At 45.7% G+C, this 22,127-nt stretch overlaps 1 protein-coding gene across 7 annotated transcripts in view; it reads right to left on the bottom strand.

The window, feature by feature from the left end:
- Positions 1-15,968: 15,968 nt before the first annotated feature.
- Positions 15,969-22,127, bottom strand: part of CFAP61 (cilia and flagella associated protein 61) — a 119,990-nt gene continuing 113,831 nt past the window's right edge. For all 7 annotated transcript variants that reach the window (XR_014513125.1, XM_083448551.1, XM_083448550.1 and 4 more), the window contains 2 exons: positions 21,423-21,513; positions 15,969-16,395 (listed from right to left, as the gene is read on the bottom strand). Coding sequence is in view for 6 of the 7 variants with exons in the window: in XM_083448551.1 (XP_083304677.1) it covers positions 16,195-16,395; positions 21,423-21,513 (292 nt within the window). In the remaining variant the exon portion in view is untranslated. The remainder of the gene's footprint in view (positions 16,396-21,422; positions 21,514-22,127) is intronic.

Genomic DNA, 22,127 nt, shown 5'->3' with positions numbered 1-22,127 from the left:
CTCCCTGTCACCTTTGTCAAGGAAATTAACCTCTTGCTATTGAAAGGGAACCGCGGCCAATCTGGAAGAGCAAGAGGCACGTGTTGCTGGGGGGCCCACCATGGAGGGGGGGAGAAGGGGAGAGGGGAGCTGTGCCCTCCCTCTCCAGACAAGACAACGCCTGCAGAAGCTATCGAGATGCTTCCTTCCGTTGACGCAGCAGCAAAGTCATAGCTGATCCTGCCTGGGGGGTTGGGGGGTGGAACTGGGGCTCCGCCAATCCCGATCAACAGGCCAAGGAAGCAGCAGGGACCGAGGACTCAACTTTCTCCAGCTTTCTCTCAATAGCTCCTTAAAACAGAGGAAAGATCGAGGGGGAGTCCCCCTGGCCCTCCTGCCTGGCTGCCGGTGTGTTCGCAGCTCGCAGCATCCCGAGCCCAGAGCTGTTTTTCTCCCTGGTGCTGAAGTTAGCAAGAACACCAATGTGCTTTGGTTTGACAGCCGCCGACAGGCAAAGAGACGGGGCTTTTCCCCCATTCCACAGAAAACGAAACACTGGTCTATGCCTCCTGGTTTATCCTGTAGCAGTGGTAACAGCAAGATGGGGGGGCGGGGGGGCTTTGAAACCTCTCAGCTGTTAGCGAATTTCAGTCTTTCCGAGCTCCTTTTAATAAAAATCGAACCCGCAGGAACAGAACACACTCCAGCTTCTTTTGCGCAAACCCAGTTAAGATGACCGGAACAGTTTGTGAACTCCGTTCATTTCCGCGGAGTTTACCCACAACTTGTTCTCCCTGGATTTGTGCCTATGGTTTTAGTAGCTGATTAAAAGGAATGAAAGATGGGAAAGCGGATCTTTCAGGTCTCCGTTTGTTGCGTCAGCAGGAATCAAAGGTCGCTGAATTCGGAGTCCCCAATAAATTCAGGTGCTGAGGACAGTGAATCGTGATTCCGATGTGGAGTCCATATATATTCTCCCAACATGTTCCCTTCCATGGCCTTCCCCCTGCATATTCTTCCCGCTAATTTGAATATGACGGATCAGCAACCTAATTCGGATTAATGAGCCCTCTGGAATGCCCACCGCACAACGCTGTTCTTGCCCCACTTATAATTCTATGTCCGTGGCCTCTTCTACCATTTTCAGCTATATTTAAAAATAACATAAAAACATGATCCTTTTAAATAGTGTAGACTGCAGATAAGAGGGCTAAAGCATTAGGGTGCTGTTGTTTTTTAAGCCCCTCATCTTTCTAAATGTAGAAGAAAACGCCACCCCACATAAAACACAAGAAATTCATCTTTGGAGGCAGCAGGTTCAAACAGCGAGTGCCATGTATTTACCAAAGGGAATCTATTGAAAGCTATTGAGGCGCTTGGATTCAAAAGACCCTTTTCTTTTTGTGTAGTGGTCGTGCTGCTGATTCTCCCCTCCAACCCGCTCCACGTGGCCAGCTGAAATTGGGGGGATGGCGGGGCTCGTTGCTTTTCAGTCGCATACAGTAAAAATGCATTAACACTTGAAACTGGTACAAGGACTCGAAGCGCATTTTCGCAACAACAGGGGAAGGAAGAAAGCACGCTCCCGAGCACCCTCTTGCAGAGCAGGTGCAAGCAGCGGCGGCCTCAATTTGCAACTAGCTAAAGCAGGCGGGTGGGGGTTAGGGGCGCGTGGCGGGGGCACCTGGAGCGGTTCCTGCTCTGCAGAAGCCCCCTTGCCTCCTGCTTGCCCCGCTTTTCCTGATCAAACAGAAGGAGCAGAGGCGCTTCGGAATCAATGCACTTGTTAATTGCCGCGGTGGGAAACAGTGGGCCGAAGTCCAATGACTCCGTTTGCGCAGGGCGAGGAAGGTGCTGCTCCCCTAACCTGCCCAAAAGATATTTAGGATGCAGAGAGCATCTCTCTTCCATCCCTTAAGGCTAATCCTGTAACCTCGAGAATAGCAAAGAGTGGATCCAACCCAAATTACAAACTGGTCAGCTCCAAGGGGAAAGCTTTCAGCACGCCCCATCTAAATCCAGAGGATATTAAAGTCCTCAAACTTCGGCGCTGGGTCGTGGCAGCCTAAGAGCCGGGAAGTTGGAGGCTGCGCTTCGTGACCCTCTTAAAGCCTAGGCGACAGCTTCTGAATAAAGGGGGGCGGGTCGTGGAGTATGATTTGAGTGTTCACGTTTTTAAAAAACCAACAGGAACTATGCCACAACGAGGGAAAGTTTTAAAAGCAGACCAAGGCTAGCCTCGCTCCAGGGCCGGGGTTCGACAGAGGAGGAGGAGGGGGCGCCTCTGAGAATATGGAAGGATTTGCGCAAGGAGCTGCTTCCCTCCATATACATGCTGCTTTGAGGGGTCTGACGTTGACAAGGTCTACTTTAAATCAGCTCCGGGTTATTAGGACCAAATACTTTTAAAGAATTAAAAACTTGTATTTACACAGCTCCTGAGTACTGCAAAGTGTGCCTTTCGTGCGGGACGGGAGCAAATGGGATTCTTGTGCCGCGAGGAGATAAAGTCTGTGGCCACGAGGGAATATCCAAGCCCTTCCTCCGATGGTCAGCCACTACTTTTTATCAATAAAAAGCTAGACTCCGGCTTTGACAGCTGAAGAAAGAGGCAGGAAAGCCTGCCGGCAGTATTCGACCCAATTGCTCAGCCAGACATCGGCGCTCAGCTCCGGCCTTTCCAGTGTTCCGGGCCGAAGTGCGCAGAGGCGCTGGGATCCCAGACAAGCAGAAGGCACAGAACTAGGAGGCGTTTTTCTTAACGCAGCACTGTTCATATTGTCAAGCATATTAGGCTGCCCGAGCTTCGCTTCTGCGCGTTCTGCGCTGATTCGCCATATCCTTCCCAGGGCAGCTTTCCCCAGTCCCGCGCCTTCCAGGTTTTTGGGACTCCAGCTCCCATCAGCCCCAGGCAAAAAGGCCAGTGCTCGGGGATTATGGGATTTATCATTTTAATTCTATAAACGTTTAATTGTTTTAAAAACACGATTATTTTCCCTCTCCACCCTTTTATGTTTTTAGCTGTTCCTATTCTTTCCTCGAGTCTCTTTTTAGAGAAAAGGGTAGGGTACAAATAAGACAATGAAAAGAGTCCAAGGCCACAAGGAGGGCACCTGCTCGGGAGAGGCTCCTGTGGGGAAGGGGGGCTACCTCTCCACCTCTCCACACAGGTTACAGGCTCAGAGAGCTGGCTGTAGCCCGGACAGCCTAGTGGAGGTCCCACTGTCCCTGCGGGTTTTTCCAGGTGCCCAGCTGCATGCGCAACAGCTCAGCCTCCCATTGAGAAAGGTGTGGTTTCTCGTTGGATATGAGGCCTAGGAAGCTCAAAGCCGGAAGCCAGGCCTGGCTGCACCTGGGACTGGGCACAGTTGCTGCTGCTTGAGGCAGGTCCTTCTTCCTTGCCATCAACCTCGCATTTCCCTCTACCAGCCCATTTGAGCAGGGCCCAAGCGAGAGCTGCCCTGTCCTTCAGCTAAGAAAGAGGGGGGTGAGGACCCAAGGGACCACCCAGGACTGGCCCAAGACATTTTTGGCACCCAAAGGACTCCATAATTCGCTCCAACCATCAGATATAGCAGCGTAAGAATACTTTTAAACATAGTAGCCTCTAAACAAATGGTCATGAGGCACAGAAAGACTGCTTTCTTGCATGGAGAATTTTTTGAGGAAATATACATAAAGCAGCCTAAAGGTTTTGTTAAACCACATGTGGCACATTTAGTGTGCAAGCTGCAAAAAGGACTTTATGGACTTAAAACAGGCTGCTAGAGCCTGGAATCAGAAGCTACATAAAATGCTAACACAACTTGGGCACAAGCAAAAGCACACAGACAAATGCTTGTACACCAAGCCTAACAATGGACAATTTTCTTATATTCTTGCCGTCGCTGATGATTTGACCATTGCCATAGTAAATGACAGAGACTACACACAGGTTGTGAAGCATTTAAGCAAAGATGTAGAAGTCAAGGAACTGGGAAAGATCCAGTACTAACTTGGAATTCAAGTGGAAAGAGAAGGCGGTTTATTTCTTCTTAGCCAAAAGCAAAAGATTTCTGAACTGATCCAAAGCATGCAGATGCAAGAAGTGTACCCAGTTGCCACACCCATGACTACCGACTTTTTAAGGAATCAAGATGATTCAAAGCAGTTGCCAGACAACATTGAGTACAGATTGGAAAGCTTTTGTATCTTGTTACTAATACATGTATACCTGACTTAGCCAGTGCTGTGGGAATTCTAAGTAGAAAGTTAAATGCTCCCACTGAATATGACTGGGTGGGTGTGAAAAGGGTGGTTTGGTACTTATGGCGTACGATAAACTGTAAATTAAGATTACCAGCTGTTAGTAATCCTGATGCAGATTGGGCTGCATGTATGACTGATTATAAATCCACAGGTGGATATGTATTTATGTTTGGAAATGGTCCTATTTCATAGGGCAGTTATATACAGAATTGTACAGCTTCCACAGACTCTTAATATATTCCACAGAGTCTTAATACATTGCAGCCCCAAAAGCATGCAGATAGATGGCCTGGCTCGATAAACTAACCAAGGACTTTAGGTTGGCGAGAAAGGGGCCTGTTAGTCTGATGGAGGACAACCAGAGTTACCTAAAGCTCTTCCAGAGTGAGAAATTTCACACAAGGACAAAGCACATTGGGGTGAGATACCACTATGGATCTGAGGCCATTCAAGAGGGACTTGTGGAACTATCAAGGAGATTGATTGCAGACATCATGACGAAGCCCCTACCAATGGAGAGTTTCCAGAACCTTCATGTCAAGTTGGGACTCTGGGTGCTTGAATAAATTTTATTTATATAAATGTATGTTGTATTGCCTGAGAAGGGCTTTGTGGGAGCAGTCAAGTACAACACTTTCCTGTTGCCTAGAATGGACACATAGGGGAATGTGGCTCAACAGGAAGGACTTCCTGTCATACCTGCTCTGGAGCTTCTTCGCCCTGTGCATGACCAGGTAGATGGGTGTGACCCAAGATGACCAGATAAAAGGACTGGCCACACAACCATCTCTCTCTTGGACTCTTACTCTCAGTGCTTCCCCCCCTCAAAAAATGTTTAGGGGTACTCTCATTTTGACTCAAGAAAATCGCCATTTTATAGTTCAAATTGGGAAAAATACAGTAAATGGACCAAAGTACAGATTCACAAAATGTTTAGGGGTATGTGTACCCCTGCATCCCTCCGGAAAAAAAGCACTGCTCTCACTCTTGGACTCTCGCTCTCCATGGCTCAGCATAGCTTCCCACAGGATGGAGCCCACAAGCAGAAAGTCTGAGGTCTAGCTCAGACTTCTTTTCACTGTAACCACAAGATAAAGCCTGCCTTCAGAGTACTGCTGTGAACTGAATGTGAGTAAAACTTTGTTCTTACTTTTAAAGAAGACTGTGTTGTGTTATTATTATTTTAAGAGGGAAATAATGGGGAAACACTGGATAGCTTAATTAAAGGATTCTAATGAATCATCAACTTGCTTCCAATAAGTTGCAAAGGGAGTGTGCTCTGCTCACTAGCGTGAGTGAGGAGAAATAATATCAAAACAATGTATCCTCTCCTACCTTCCTTAACATTCCCACAATGGAGGGGGAGCCTTGAAAAGATGTCCAAGAACTGTAAGAACCTGGCTGGCAGGGATGCTGACAAATGCCCTCCCTCCTCCTGCCTGCCTCCCTGGCAATAAAAAATGGCTCCAGGGCAAGTTCAAAGTGCCTCAGGAGGGCAATGGAGATGGGATGCCTCTTCCAGGACCATGCAGGAAACATTGCGCAGAGGCAGAAGGGACCAGACCTAGGGGGGGGGGGTTTCCACCTCTAGGGTGGTTGTTTTCACCTCTGCTGCCCCACTTCCAGCCCTAGGAACCTTCAGAAGGGAGGTGCTGCCACAGACATTATGTGGATGTGTTGAAGAGAGTGAATGTTTATGAGTCACAGGTGGGGAGAGTGTGTATGAACTTTACAGTGCTTATTTTATTTTTTGCTATTTTGCTAATGTTGTCTTTTAGGTTATAAATACTGTATTGATGTGCTAATCACGTACTATGACTACTGCTTTAATTGTGATGTTTAGCTGATTTTTTAGTTGTTGTTTTGTTAGCAGCGTTTTATAGATTGTACTGTAATTGTTTCACTGAGGATTTGCTGCATTTGTGATATTCCATTATGTTCTATCATGTTGTTTTTATTTATCGTTTGTAAGCTGCTTTGGGATTCCTTTAAATGAAAAATGGCATAGAAATATAACAGATCAGATCAAAGATCCAGCAGCATCTGAGGTTCCAGCAAAAACAGATTCCCTGGGGCTTCTCCTGCTATGACCCTCAAGCCGCCCTTCACACCCGAGCCTTTCCCTTCCCTTCCTCTTATTTTCTTTTTGCATTTCCCAGGCCCGAGCCTGAAGGGCGTTGTGCCTAAATTTAATACCATCCTCATGATCGGAGTGTGAACCTGGAGCTGCCTGGCACACTTATTCGATTCGACACCTTTTCCCGACCTGCAGGAAGGCGAGCTCCACTTTCCACCTGGGCCAAAGGAAGCCACCCGTCGCGCTGACCCGCATGAAACGCGCTTCCGGAGCAAACTCTCGCATTCGCACAACTAGTGGAAAAGAGCAGGAGGGAGAGAAACTCGCAGAGCCACCTGAGACTCTGGAATTCCCATCGCGGATCAGGGTTACCCCTCGCCGCCTTCAAGCCCGCCACGTGTGAACCAGTGCCACTGGCAAGCGGGGCAGCGGCCTGACGTGAGGACGAGGCTGAATGGCGACTTCTCCTCTCAGGAAAGGAAGGCGGGAACTTTTTCTTCGCCGCGGGCTCCCCGTTCCGGCCGGGGAGGGGCGGCCCGGCATCCCCGCCGCGCCGGGGCCCAGATGCAGAGCGGGGCCTGCGACTCGCCACCCGAGGCGGCTGCGAGGGGCCGAACGGGGCCCGGCGTCTGCGCTCGACCCGTGTAGAGCGCGCGCAGAAAGCCTCCTTGGGTGATCGTGGGGATGAGGGGAGAGACGCGCGTCCTCGCCCGAGGCGGCGGCGGCCTGTGGGGCGCCTGAGGTCCAGGGCCCCGAGGAGCCTGCGGCCTGTCGCTCCGCGGCTGCCGCCTCGCCGGGCCTCCTCCCTCCGCGGCCTCCTGGCGGCTCTTGTCGCCTCTTCCGCGGAGACAATGGGCGCCTGGCCCTCGCCGTGTTTGACCCGGGCCGAGCAGGTCCTCGGGAGGGAGGCCTTTGTGTTCGCAGGAATTAGCGGTTGTTGTGTCTGCCTGAGGGACACGCGAGAGACACGCGAGCGGCCTCCCCCCCTCCGCCTCGCAGGCCGCCCGCCCGCCCGGCTTTGTCCTGCCGCATTAGCATAAAGCTGCCATGGATCTCCCGTTTAAATAATTACCCACAAAAGAATGGAGGGGACATGAAAGCGGCAACAAGAGCGAGGCGGGGGGGGGGGGGAGGCGCCAGGGAGGAGGCCCAAAGAGGCGCTTCGCTTTCGGGCCCCCCCCCCCCGACACACGGCGGAGGGCCGGCAGTTGTGCAGTTTAGAAACTAGGAACTGACACGCAATCGCTTCAGTTATTCATGAAATTTCTATACCGCCCTTCACCAGGGCGGCTGACAATATAAAAGCACAAAAATGCACAATGGTCTTTGCGCGCGGGTTCATGTGTGGACTTGGCGCCCTCCCTCAAGGCTGCTTCCCTCCAGCCTCCCGCTCCCCAACCAGTTGCCCAAGAGGGGCATGAACTGCTTGCCCACTGTTGCTGCCCAGCAACTAGTCTTCTGGAGGAAATATATAGCCTGGTAGCTGCGATAATATACTGGTGTCTCCATGACCCCTGGCTTCAGAATTAGGAGAAAGAAAAAGTTTCCACCTTCTTTCCCTGGATCACACATATATGATGCATGATATGATGCACCTTTTTCATATCTCCCCCTCCTGGCCACTTACACTTTTCCTAAGCTAATAAGCCACCAAATGGCACAACTTTTTGTCACACGGAAGTTGCTCTGTCCCCTTGAGCGTTTTGGTGGGCCTTTTCTGAACTTTCTTCAGCTGTACAATATTCCCTCTGAACTGTGTAGAAATGATGAAGACTTTGCACAGTAATCCAAGCGCAGCTGCATCACTGATTTGTATAACAACATGATACTGGCATCCACCCTCCACTCCCACCCCCAATCCCTTTTATGTCCCTTATATCCCTAGTACAGAATTCACCTTTTTTGGGTCAGTCCCATTCCTGGACAATCACCAGCTCAGACCCCATTGGGGTTCAGCATTTTTTTTGCCTCAATATGCATCACTTTACACTTAATCTACAGTTGACATTTTAATGTCCATTTCCCCAGCTTTTACTAGCCTGAACATTTGGGTGTCATAACTAAACTTGGCTACACCTGTATGCACCCCTAAATCCACATCAAATATGAAAAAGTTTAAAAGTTCTAGTCCCAATACTTCCCTAAAGTGAGCTATCAATTAATTTGAGTTCTACTTCCTGTTCTTTAACCATATACCAAGCCCAAAGAGGCTTTGTCTCTTATCCCATGTCTAATTTGTTCAGCGGTTTCTAGTTTCTGGTCAGGATTTCAAGGCTTTTTGTAAGTCCAAGCAAATGTCGGCTGGAACATCTTTGTTGACACGCTCCTTTACACTATCAACAAACTATAAAATGTTAGCGAAACTCAAACTACATTTGCAGAAAGTATGCTTATTCTTTTTCAGGAGAACATGCTCTTCTATATGCTCAATAATTTGATCTTTAATAAGACTTTCCAACAATTCATCTAGAACTTACTGATTTGTAATTTCTCCTTCCTAGATACCTTTTAAAAATGTTATGTTTCACTGGCCACTTTGCAATCTTCAGGTACAGAAGCTGATCTTAGGGACAAGTTATAACATTTTTGTTAGATGATTAGCAATTTCACATGTGTGGAACCCATCTCAAGCCAGTGATTTGTTCTTTTTTAATTTGTCAGTAATGCCTAGAGCTTTGTCTATTGTCACCAACATTTGCCTCGGTGCCTCAGACTTCCTTTCTGTGAAATTTAGCTCAGGCACAGGGATCTGCCCTACAACTTCCACTGTGGAGACACTGGCAGAGGCAAAGAATTCATTCAGCTTCTCTGCAATTTCCTTTTCCTCCTTCAGCACACATTTGACTCCTTTGTCACCCAGCTTCCCAAGCTGGTTTCCAGCTTCCAATATACAGTATTTCAAAACTTGTTGTTTATCTTTGCATTTTTAGTAATGTGCTCCTTCAAAAGATGTTGTGCAACCCTTACTGTGGGCTGCTTGCTTTTCTTTTGTCAAATTGTGTGTTATTTTCTGTTCTTTTAACAGGGGCAAAGCTTCCAATTTTTGCAGGAAAGCTCCGTGTCTCTAAAACCTTCATTTACTTTCCTTATTAATCACACCAGTGTCCTCTTGGACTTAGTGGTATCTTTCCTGATTTGTGCCATACTGTCTAGCTGATCCACTAATATTGTTCTTTTGAATAAAAGCATTTCTGAGAATTTGACTCAATTTTGCCTTTCAACTTCCCTTTTATTTTTGGTCAATTCCCCTTTTGTTTCCTCTTTTAAAGTTAAAACATAACTATACTGGACCTTATTCATGATTGTCTACATGCATATCAGTTTAATTGGATAACCTTGTGGCCACTGTTTGCTGTTGGTTCAACAGCACTTAGCAACTCACACCAGAACCCAGGTGGCATTTAGGATTAGGACCAGGGTTGTCCAATTGTTCTGCGGCAGTTGTTCAGCTTCTTGAGAAATGCTCACCCTAAGTACTTAGTAATAATTTCCTGCCACCTACAGCAATTTTGTGGCAGGGTCTGCATTTTTTTTAATGCCCTATCTCTGACCTTATGTCAGGGGTCAGCAACCTTTTTCAGCCATGGGCTGGTCCACTGTCCCTCAGACCTTGTGGTGGGCTGGACTATATTTTGGGAAAAAATTATGAACGAATTCCTATGCCCCGCAAATAACCCAGAGATGCATTTTTTTTCAAAAAGGACACATTCTACTCATGTAAAAACAGGCTGAATTCTGGACCATCCGTGGGCCGGATTGAGAAGGCGATTGGGCTGCATCCGGCCCACGGGTCTTAGGTTGCCTGCCCCTGCTTTATGCCTTCTTTCCTGTAGGGAACAACCCCCTCAGCTCCTCTCTGCCCTTCCTATAGTTTATATCTGTTGGTTAGCTCCATTCTGCTGGGTCTTCCTTATGCCCAGCACTATATTCTCCTTTAAAATAAGGCACTCCTATTTCACCCTAATGGCTGTGAGGTTTCTAGCATTATACCATTCATTTCCAAAACCAGGTATGCCATAGGGAAGCTCCCTGTCTGCAGCACCATGCACAATGTCAAGGGGAGAGGATGAAAGTGCACCAGGCTGGTGTTCCATCCAGAAGGATGGCCGCCTTCCATCTTGGAGCTCCAGCTGTTGGACTACAATTCCCATCATCCCTGACCACTGGTCCTGCTAGATAGGGATGATGGGAGTTAAAGTCCAACAACAGCTGGACGTTTGAGAACATGGGTTGCTGCAGGAGAGTTTCCTGTTGGATTGGGCCACCTGCTTTTGGGTGTCATCCCGACCCCCAAACTCTTCCCGCGCAAGAGATCTTGGAAGAAACCTCAGGAAATCGTGGCCTGGACGATCCGCGCTTCCTTCCGAGGAAGCCTGGTCAAGATGGGGCTGTTCCGGGGCGACGGCAGGGGGAAGCAGCCCCGTCTCCCCGCGCGCCTCCTCGCCCTGCTCGGGGCCCTTTGTCCCTTCCCTCGGCCTTGCGCCGCGCCGGGGGCGCCGCCTCGCCCGCCGCCCCCTTTAATGAGCGAGGCCGTTGCTCCGCGCCCATTAGCATACAGCTGCCGCCCGCCGCCGCCGCCTCCCTCCGGGGCGAAGCGCTCTCGCCCAGCGCGATCATCGCCGCGCTCAGCCAGAACAACAAGCGGCGCTTCTCACACACGACTGAGCCGCCCTCTCTCTCCCGCACGTCGGAAGATTGTCAGGCCGGGGCCTCCGCTTCGGAGCCCTCCTTCTCCGGGGAAGACAGCAGCAGGAAGGAAAGCGAAAAGGGGGTCCAGAGCCTGCAGCCTTGGCCAAACAAGCAAACAAACAAACATAACCCCCCCAGCAGCGTCCCCCCCCCATCTAGGTGGCGTCGCCGGAGCCGGCGAGCTGGAGCGGAGCCCCGCGCGGGTTGCAAGGAGAGCTTCGCTTCGGCCTTGCAGAGGCAGCTGCCCGGCGGGGAGAGAGGCTGCTGCAAGCCCAGCGAGAGATTGTAGGGCGTTTGCTGCACGCTGGCGCGGGCGCTCCTTGGGATCCCTTGCACTGCTGGTAGTGGAGAGAAGGCCGCCGGAGGCAGCAGGGAAGCAAGGCGAGATGGCTGTTGAGGCGCTGATTATCACAGCCTGATCCTCCACTGGGTCTAGGCCAGCGGCGTAGCGTGGGGGGTGCAGGGGGGCCAGCCGCACCGGGCGCAACATCTGGGGGTTAGGGTTAGGGGGCGCAAATCCACAGGTTAGGGGGCGCAAATTGCTTGCCTTGCCCCGGGTGCTGACAACCCACGCTATGCCACTGGTCTAGGCTCCACACTGGTGCGGTAGGATGGCAAGTGTGGCAAGAAGATGGAGAAGACTTGTTCACAACTTGTAGTTTGGGAATGATTCATGTTCTTATGTAACTGCATTGTTTTATACTTTCTGGATGTCCCACGATCGTATTATAAAGTAGATGTGTTCTGTGTTATAAATCAAGCACTTTCTTTCTGTTTCCAATGTATTTCTTACCAATAAACAATTTGGTGTGGCAAGAGCAAGAGTTTATTCTGAAAGTGTGGCCCAGAGAAAAGTTTTAGAATCACTGCCTTAACGAAACCCACAAGTCCCAGCCCTACTCCCACCCAATACAGCCAAATCTGCCCTCCCTGGTTACATTGTCACTTAAGGGGCAGTTGCAAGAGATTCTCTCTGCCCCTGTAATACCAGTTCATGGGGCAGGACCACAGCAGAGCACAGGCTTTGTACGCAGAGTTTCTGTATTGCCCAGGCATCTCTTCTACCTTAGCCTGAGACTCTAGACTATGCTAAGCAGATGGCTGCTTGTGATGTGCTGTGATACATAAGTAGCAGTCAAATACAACATTCCTTGTTTTGCTAGACATGGACATGCAAGGGGATGTTTGGTCCAGCCAGTCAGAACTTCCTGTTTCCTCCTGGACTGGGACATATTTCCTCTTGCATGTGACCAGAGGTGGGCATGACCTTACCTGTGCAGGTAACAAAAACACAAAGCACACAGCCCTCCTCCCTTCTCCATCTTCCTTTCGTCATGTGAGCTGCAGTGATTGCTAGTCTGCAGTTACTGGGATTATCCCCCCATTGGGGTAGATCCATATGTACTTTTTGTAACTAAGTCTGCCTTCTGGGATCCAGCTGTGAACAGAATGTGAGTAAACTACTTTTATACTCTTTAAACAAGATTGTGGCGTGCTTATTCTTTTAAGAGGGATATAAGGGAACTTACCAGGGTGGCGTTGTGGGCTAAACCACAGAGCCTTGGGCTTATCAATCAGAAGGTCAGTGGTTCAAATCCCCACGACTGGGTGAGCTCCTGTTGCTCGGTCCCTGCTCCTGCCCACCTAGCAGTTTGAAAGCACGTCAAAGTGCAAGTAGATAAATAGGTACCACTCCGGCGGGAAGGTAAACGGCATTTTCGTGCGCTGCAGTGGTTTTGCCAGAAGCAGCTCAGTCATGCTGGAAACATGACCTGGAAGTTGTACGCCGGCTCCCTTGGCCAATAAAGCGAGATGAGTGCTGCAACCCCAGAGTCGTCCACAACTGGACCTAACGGTCAGGGGTCCCTTTACCTTTACTATTTAGAGGCTTAAACAAGCCTGCAACCAGCTACCCATTGTGCGTTTAAAAGGGGAATGTAAAACTCTCCTAAGTTATAGAACTTGCTAGCACAAGTTAGGAAGGATATTAATAAACAATATATCCTCTCCTGCCTCCCTGAACATTCCCACACTGCTGTGGCCAGAACTGCTTTGGCCTCGCTGGTACAGGAAGCTGAGCTTCCTAGAAAAAGTAGATCTGGCCACTGTGCACACCTTGGTCATTTCCAAGCTAGTTTTCTGTAGCACACCCTATACGGAGCTTCCCTTCTGAAGAGTATTTGGAAACTTCAGCTCCTGCAAAATGTGACAGCTAGGTTGCTTCATTATCAGAATTTGTATCTTGCTAAATGGTAAAATCCTTTAAGTAGTTTACGTAAAACGTCTGTTAAAATTGTGGGATGTATTATTACTAGAACAATCAAGTACAACATTTTTCTGTTGCCTGGAATGGACACACAGGGGAATGTGGCTCTCTGGAGCTTCTTCCCCCTGTGTGTGACCCCAGCTGACCAGATAAAAGGGCTGGCCACACAACCATCTCTCTCTTGGACTCTTACTCTTTTACTCTTACTCTTGGACTCTCGCTCTCCATGGCTCAGCATAGCTTCCCACAGGATGGAGCCCACAAGCAGAAAGTCTGAGGTGTAGCTCAGACTTCTTTTCACTGTAACCACAAAATAAAGCCTGCCTTCAGATTACTGCTGTGAAATGAATGTGAGTAAAACTTTGTTCTTACTTTTAAAGAAAACTGTGTTGTGCTGTTATTATTTTAAGAGGGAAATAAAGGGGAAACTTACCAGGAACAAGCCAGACTGGATTGCTTAATTAAAGGATTCTAACGAATCATCAACTTGCTTCCAATAAGTTGCAAATGAAATGTGCTCTGCTGTTCACTCACTAGCGTGAATGAGGAGGGATAATATCAAAACAATATATCCTCTCCTACCTTCCTTAACATTCCCACAAAAATTAACAGTAAAAACTGGAAGTTAAAAAAAAGTTTAACTAAAGATCCAAAAGTCTAAATAAAACCAGCAGTTAAGAATATCCATTATAAAATGAAGTTACATATCAACATACATGTAAGTTTGACCTATCTGGGTAGGCTTGCTTAAACAAAGACATTTTTAAGCAGGCATCTGAAACAATACGACAAAGGCAAATGCCTAATGTCAATGGGCAGGGAGTTCCAGAGTTTAGATGCTGCCACAGTGAAAGATCCGTTCCTTACAGTTGCACAATGAACATTATATAGCATTTGTAAATGTGCTAGTTCTGCAGATTGGTGTATGTTTTCCTATTTGTTTACAACTCGAGTTGCTGGTGCTTACCTATAAAGCCCCAAACTGCTTAGGGTCAGGACTTTAAGCTGGCAGTGAAAAGCATTTTAATTCTGCTTGAATTTTAATGTGTGTGTGTGTTTTAAAAAAAATGAGATTGAATTGGCTGTTCTTGGTTTGTTAATGCTGTGTTTTAATTTTGTTATGCTTAAACTGGTTTTGCAGTATTTACTTTTCTTGTAAACTACATTGGGCCAAAAATCTGTATTTATAACTTTGCATTGTCATTATTCCAGGCCATGAAGGTACCTTTGTGGAAAACACAGAACACCCTAGAGTAATGTTGCTTGAGCCCAACTTGAATGCGTTTGGAGCCATGCTAGCAGCACTAGGCCACCATTCATTATGTAACCTACATACATTCAACAACCATCAATATAGGTTTGTAGTGTTAGTGATCCCATGCAGACAGAATCATGGACACAATTTTATTGAATACAGATTTAGATGCAAATTCAGAAGAATTAATTTATGTAAGTTTTTTAAAAAGCTTGATTTTAAGTACATGACACATTTGAGTGTTCACCCAAGGAAGGCTGGACCGCTGTCCTAGCCTGTTCTTAGGGAGAACCAGGCAACTTGACTAATGAGGTCCAAATGTAACCTCCTTTATTGGTATTTTTTGCTCTGAATATTGCCTTCAAAAAAGCTTTTTGTGAAACTCAAAGCCATACTGCTGGTAGTATTTTCTCCTTCACTTTGGTTAGTCTTCTGGCACAGTAAAAAGTACCATGCATGAGAACCAAGAGGAATGAGGTGGCAAAAGCCTAGACAAGACTACAATCCTATAGCCTTTTACTTAGGAATAAGCCCACCTGAACCCAATGCAGCCTCTGTCTGGGTAGACATGCATAGGATTGCACTGTTAGTTTCCTGATTTTGTAGACCCTCCTTGGCAGAACAGAGCTCAGTGAAAATAGTTGAAAGGTCTTTGCAAGTGGTACTGACACGCTTTGCCTTAAAGCCCCAACCTGTTCTCCTCCTTTGACAACTCCTATTAAGCATAATCCTTCCTATCTTTGGCCACACCTCTTTAATGAAACAGATACAAAATAATAATATATTACAAAAGATACCTTTTAAAAAGCCTTTACTCCATCATGATGTCCCTTTATCACATCATATGCCAGTGCTGATCTGACTACCTGCTCCTTTTCACCACTAGGCACAGATGGAAATTCTCCAGATTTCATTCAACAACTTGCTTTATTTACTTTACTTTCCCACCTTGGCTGATTTTTCTTTCTTATTGGCTGGACCAGTAGCAAACAATTCTAGCAGGCCAAGCTGCAATTGGTCAACGGGGGTTGCTGAGATGCCTTTGGAAAGGAAGTTAACCCCGCAGCTGCTGGGTCACTAGCCAGCACATTAGAGAATTGACCTCCCTCCCACTACAATGTACCTTCTGTCCAGGAAAACAGAAAGATACAAAGTTCGCATTTGGAATGAACAATTAAAAAGCTAAAATGCAATATGCAAATCTTACCAGCCATCTGTCAGGTTCTGCTTGGGAAGGAGACTCCAGCATAGAGGAGCCCAAACGACTACAGGGTTTAAAGGCAGCAAAACTCTCGAGCTGAGTCAGTGCTATGAAATGGAGTTACTTTAATAATAATGAAGAGAAACTGTTGTTGGTGTTGAAGGTTTTCACGTCAGATAAAGAGGACTTTTACAAATATCTATTTAATGGTTACTTGACTTGTAATATGTAAGAATTGTGCTCTATAATCACGTAACTGAATGACTTATTTATTTGATTTTTAATTCAGTCTTGCAAAACAACAAAATCAGGATTATGCTCCACCTGGTGGGCTTTTTAAATAAGACAGATTTCATTTTGCGCACAGGACAGTCATGAAGAGTTTGAACAAAATGACATGCAACCCACCCATCCCCCAAATTTTTGTTAAGACCCTCATATAATTTAAAGCACCAAAGGCCATACTTATCCAGCCACACCTAAACTATCCCTGGCCAGGCAAACATTGGCAGGTGATAATTGTTATAGTCTAGATAATTGAGAATGCTTTTCTCCAGCAGTTCCTTGTGGACACTTTGCTTATAGAACCGTTTGAGATAAGTCTTTGGTCTCTCAATTAATGCAAGTTCACCGTCCACAACTTGGCGAACAAGTTCTTGAAGTGAAGGAACACCTTCTTCCTGTGAGCAATAAATGACAAAAGAAAAAGTGTGAAGGTAATCATGAACTTGATTAAAGTGCTTGCAGTGGTGTCACCTTCTTCTGCCATATTAGTAAAACTAATGCACAAAGGATTTCAGAAGAAGCCCCAAATAAATAAATTGTGTACATGCAATGGGCAGAAAGCTGCACCAGAAAGAGGATTCAAATCTAAGGCAAAGTCAAACTGGGATTTATTGCTTTGTGTCTTTAGCCAGAGGCTATCTGTTAAGCCTCCCTTTCACCTTCTCTTATCCCCAAGGCCCTGGGAGCTAATACAGAGAGGCAGCTGCTCACAGCATTCCCTGGAAAGCTAGCAGGCAGGCTGGCTGGCTGATTCCCAAAGTGCTCTAGCAGTACATGCCCTATTCACTTCCATGACGGAGAGGGTAGGCAGAAGGAAGGTGACTGTTTAAGGAGGTCTGGTACCAGTGGAAGACCATAACCAATCTTATTCTAAAGGTGTTGTGATATGCAAAACTTAAATCAGTTCATAAGGTGAATGGGAAACCAATATCCACAAACACCTTTCTCCTTTCTCCCTGCCACTCTAACAAAATACAGATTTTTAATTCTTTTGGGACTGGGAACTATTGATGTTACTTCGTAAAGCACCAAAAAAACCAAAAACAAAACCCTACTACTGAACCACCCTCACCCCAACTGCACATTTGTTTCCTCCTCCAACCTGTATCCCACATTAACAGCATCCACACATGGCAGGGATAGTGCACAAATGCCTGAAAATAGGCTTGGAGTTCTTTCTTCAAAATGGGTCCCTTGAACACTGTTCACCTAATCACAGCTCAGGAAAAAAATGTATATCTGTGTGGTCAGGTACATTTGATTCACATCATCAGCACACTGACTCCCATGTGAGTGATAAACCACTTTGTGGGGTAGTTTGATTCAAAGGGGCTTCAGCAACTGCACAGACACAAAGTGTCATCTTATGTTTGGTGGCTGGCTGGTTCTGCTTCATTTGCCATTCAAATCTCTTAAAATCCCACTGCCTGTCCTAAAATTGGGGCACAAAACTGCAAACAGCCCACCTGGGATCGTTCTGGTCAGCCTTAGGATCATGCTAAAGATGTAAACCTTCTGAATAGTGGAGGGATGGATGGGGCAGAGGAAGCTTGTTTGCAGATTCTGTGCATGACTGAGCCGATGCTGGGTCTGGGTCCCAAGCTCCAGTATTATGGGAGAACCAGCACCATCGTTCAGTTTGGATACGGTCCTTTACACCTGATTTTGTGAGGTGCTGAATTGTTTCTCACAGTAAGTTACTGAATCTAACCATAAAGCTCTTATCACAGTTGCTCATCACTTAACATGGGGAAGCATGCAAACTAGCAAAGTCAGGAATGCTAAATGTTAGGTGGCATTAAATCTTGCACAGAACATAAAGACAAATGGTAAAGGGGTTTTAAGAAGATGACAAGGAGATCAAGCGAGACCACTGAATACCAAGAACAGAAAGGAAATAAAAGACTATTTGGCTATGGAAAAATACTTAAAGACTCCCTTAGTAAAGCAGATGTTGAACAGGTCTGAGTTGAAAGGAGTCTAGAAGGAAATTAGGGTGAGGAAAGTAAAAAAATCATATCTGAGTTCGATGAGCAAAAGTTTAAAGCTACGCACTTCACTCTTACATTTGCAGAACAAATGTTACAAGAAGAAAACGTAAGGCCGTAAAATGGAATATGGCAGGGGTGGACTTGGGTCATATGGTGTCCTGAGTGAGAACAAACAGCTTTTTTTAGGGAAAAAGAAAGTCCTGTTTTTGGGGAGTTCAAGGTTAAGCTGTTGGCCATTTTTAGGGAGAAAGGGGGTCATCAACCGATCGCTGGGGAAAACAAACAGCCTCACTGAATAAACTCCGTCTTCCGTTCTGCAGATCGTGCAACAATGGAGGGTGGGACTGGATTCTATTTTACCAACGCTAAGGAAAGGGACACAGCAATTGATCGCGATCTACCAAAACCTCCCGGGGATCTACAAGTAGATCACGATTGACCTGTTGGACATCCTTGAACTAGGCTATTACCTATGAAATGATATCCTAATTAAATTGGATAAAATGTACTGTCACTAAGCAGGTGAATTGGCTAAAGGATCGGCTACAAACATAAAAGGTTTTGCAAAAAAGCAAACTTCCAAACTGGACAAAAGAAGTAAGCTCAGGATTATCCATGAATAGACACATGCATAGCAGCCAACTCTTAGGGGCCAAGGTCCCTTTGCTCCCCCAAATAAAATATTTGAGGGGGGCGCCCCTCCCAAGTTGATGAGCATTTCCAGTCGAATGAGCGTGCCATGTCATGTGATCCGATTATGCAGGGCGGGGCTTCCCCCCAATATTCATTTCAATTGGTAGCCCTGAATACACGTATCCCTGCAAGGTGGGTGGGGCAGCTTTGATCATGCTGAGCAATGGGGGGGGGGTTTTGCCTGAATGCCTTGGGTTTTCTATCACTCCTTGGGCCCCACGTGATTCAGTGAAAAGCTGGGTATTTCTTGTTAAAATAGGCATATTGCAAATGCTGCACCTCTAAAAGGTGGTTTTTTTTGGGGGGGGTGTATAATTCAGATGCAATGAGGAGGGAAATGTTTATTTATTTAACAAAATTCATATACTACTTGATTCCTATTCTGCTTGCTTGTAGTAAAACCTGTAAGCAGTTTCCAAGAAATATTGACATTATCAATAAAAAAAGTTAAAACATTTAAATATCATTAAATTAACAGCAAATAAGGTCTAAACATGTCAACATCTACTATATTTATGTGAGTATGAATGTGGACATTTGTGCAGAATAAACTCATGGCTCTATAAGGATTTGAAGGATAAGATATAGAGAAATAAATAGAAGAACCATACCATTATTGGTTTAAACAGAATGGACTTCAAGTAACATTATTTGGAGGATCAAACACAATTAATATAAAATGAGTATGGTCATTGAAATTCATGTTGTCCTACAGATAATGTAGCTTCTACTTATTGGGCCTTATGTACTATTTATGCTTAATAAGGGAGTTGCAAGATCACCGATGGTTAGAGTGAATTCAGAATGGTGTTTTTCAAACCAGCACTGAGAATCAATCAAACATTGTACAAGCCCTTCCCAGATTACAGCACTTCAGACTGCAGGTGAGGAATCAAATAGTTTAGTATTCATCTACCTCAAAATCTTCCTGCACATTCACAGCTAGCATTTCAGGGAGGTTTTGACCCAGGTGACTCTCCAACATGCTAGCTTTGCAGTTAAGGGTATCACAAGTAAAAGCAAATAAAGTTGTGTTAAATATAGAGGGCACACTTGCTATGCATACAAACTTTAATAAGGCCGTTGACTTCTCACATGATAGCCTCATAAGAAGCCTTGAAAAATGTTGAAACAAGCTGCATAAAAATGTGTTCACAAAAGTCCTATCTATATCCAGCAACTTCTCATGATGTGCCCGCATGAATTCTGTTATGAGCAAATTCTGTCTGATTCAGCTCAATGATGAGGGCAGGCCATCATACATATCAAAACTGAGATGACTGGAAACATTTCCTATTCCTCCATCATGCACCCTGCTATGCTCCTCTTCATACCTGGAAAAGCCTCATCTTCCCATCTATCATGTGTAACCAAGCCATTCATTGCTCCCTTAAAACCCAGATCCACTTCAGCTTTCCTGTACTACTGCAGTCTCACCACTTCTGCAAAATTTGTTAACTCTCTCACGCCTCCTTTATATTCTGCTTTCCTTAGGGCTGGTTCACTCAGGTATGCTGACTACTTGGTGTTTTCAGCCACAACGGAGGATTGCATATATGAATTAGCCACTATAGATCAAACACCACAAAAATAGCTTCATATAATCTTGCATCACCCGGGACAAAGGTTTTTCAATGGAACCAGTTCACACATCTAACTTGTGTACTGTTATGGTTGCCCCAAAGGATACTGAAATGGACCAGGATACGGGGCAGAAAAGGACCGTCAAAAGGTCATGGGGTTGGTGCACAATTGCATTCTGGGCTTTCTAATTTAGAAGAAATGCAGTGAAGGAGAGACATGACAGAAGCCTATAAAACCATGCCTGGTATGAATAAAGTAGATTGAAAGAAGTGAACTTAGGGTCCAACAATGAAGTTGATTGATAGTGGATCCAGAAAAAAAGAAAACAATTCTTCATAGAATGCACAATTTCACTGTCCCAAGATATCATGCACACTCCCTTGTTCCTGCAATTGAGGGGGCACACCGCCAGAGAACTTTGTGGGGGCCCAGCCACCTCACTGAATTTTTTTTGGAGGTCCTGGCCTCCCACCCCCCTACTTGGCACCCTTTGATGGCCAAATTTATTTCAGATAGCAGCCATGTGCATGATCTGGATTGAAAATGCAGCGTGGAGAAAGTTTGTGCAAATGCCATTTCTCCAATGAAAACAGTCACTCTGAAACAGTTATCTTTTAGTGGCAAAAACATGAAGGCACATTCTGGGCCTATGTGGTAAAGTAATGAGGGAAATAGGCATTTGGGTCTGGTAGTGGGACTTTCATTGGGAAAATGATATGGGGGAAAGAGTTTAAAACTTAATTCCTTTGCACTCCATTCCCCTCCTGTTGCTTTCATGCCCTCATTGATGGCTTCCTGGAAGAAGTATGTGGGTGGCTACTCTGGAAAGAGATATCTGACTGGATGGATCTTGGATCCGATCCAGCAGGGCTCTTCTTCTGCTTTTATGTTGTTAGTCCTAGATAAATTCAGGCAGATATTAAATAGTAGAGAATGTAACAGAGTCATGGGTCCAAGCAGAAGTACCAGCAATAACAGTTGTTCTAAAAGCAGGTGTAAATAATGTGCAGTATTCTTCTCAGAGTCCAAAATTAATGTGGTGGGTCATTAGATTTTCACAAGTAATAAAGAGGAAAATAAAGCAAATGGGAAGATGAAAGCCAAATCTTAAAATGATCACATGATAAAATGCATTTGGTAGCCATTTTCTTTACCTGGACAGATACTAGAATCTGGCGCAGTTCCTTCTTCAGATCGATAAAGCGATCATGATAGATGGTCAAAGCCCAAGGTTCCTTCAAGTAGCTAGTTAAAAAAGAAGAAATTTAGTTAGCGAGTAAGCCTTTCATTAGCCTCTAATAAAGTATTTACCTGCTTTTTTGCTTTTATAAATTACAGTTCTGGACCCATCAGGATAGTTTGTTCATAAAATGCCTCCCATAACAACATGGTCAATCAATTCTTTTAATGGATGTTCCTGATGTACAGCCAGCTTCAGTAATTACATTTAAAGTGGCTTAATTCAGAGCTGTGGCAAGAGCCAGTGAAGAATCCTGATTTTATCAGAATTTAAAAGCCTGAAGACCTGTGAGGAACTGTGTCTCTATTATCTGTCCTCATTTGAGAAAAGCAGATGGCAGGATTAACTGAACTCCTGCATAAACAAATTACATTTGTGTAGACAATGACACAAAGTGTTGTTCATCATTAAGGTTTCTGGATTAATAAAGGCCAGAAAAACAGGACACAACAGTGTTGCAATATGTTCCTTGCACTAGTGCACTGAAGCTAAATTGAATTTATCATACAAGGAAATCCTCAGTGTTTATATTCCCTGCAATAAACAACATAAGAGCTATGAAAACCTATTTTCTGGGCAAATAAATATTTATGTAAGCCACCCAGCTCTTAAGGGGCAG

The sequence above is a fragment of the Podarcis tiliguerta genome (genome assembly GCF_965153285.1).
Source record: "Podarcis tiliguerta genome assembly, chromosome: 7".
Lineage (NCBI taxonomy): Eukaryota > Metazoa > Chordata > Lepidosauria > Squamata > Lacertidae > Podarcis > Podarcis tiliguerta.
The sequence above is the reverse complement of the archived record's forward strand: the minus strand, read 5'-3'. Positions and strand labels throughout refer to the sequence as shown.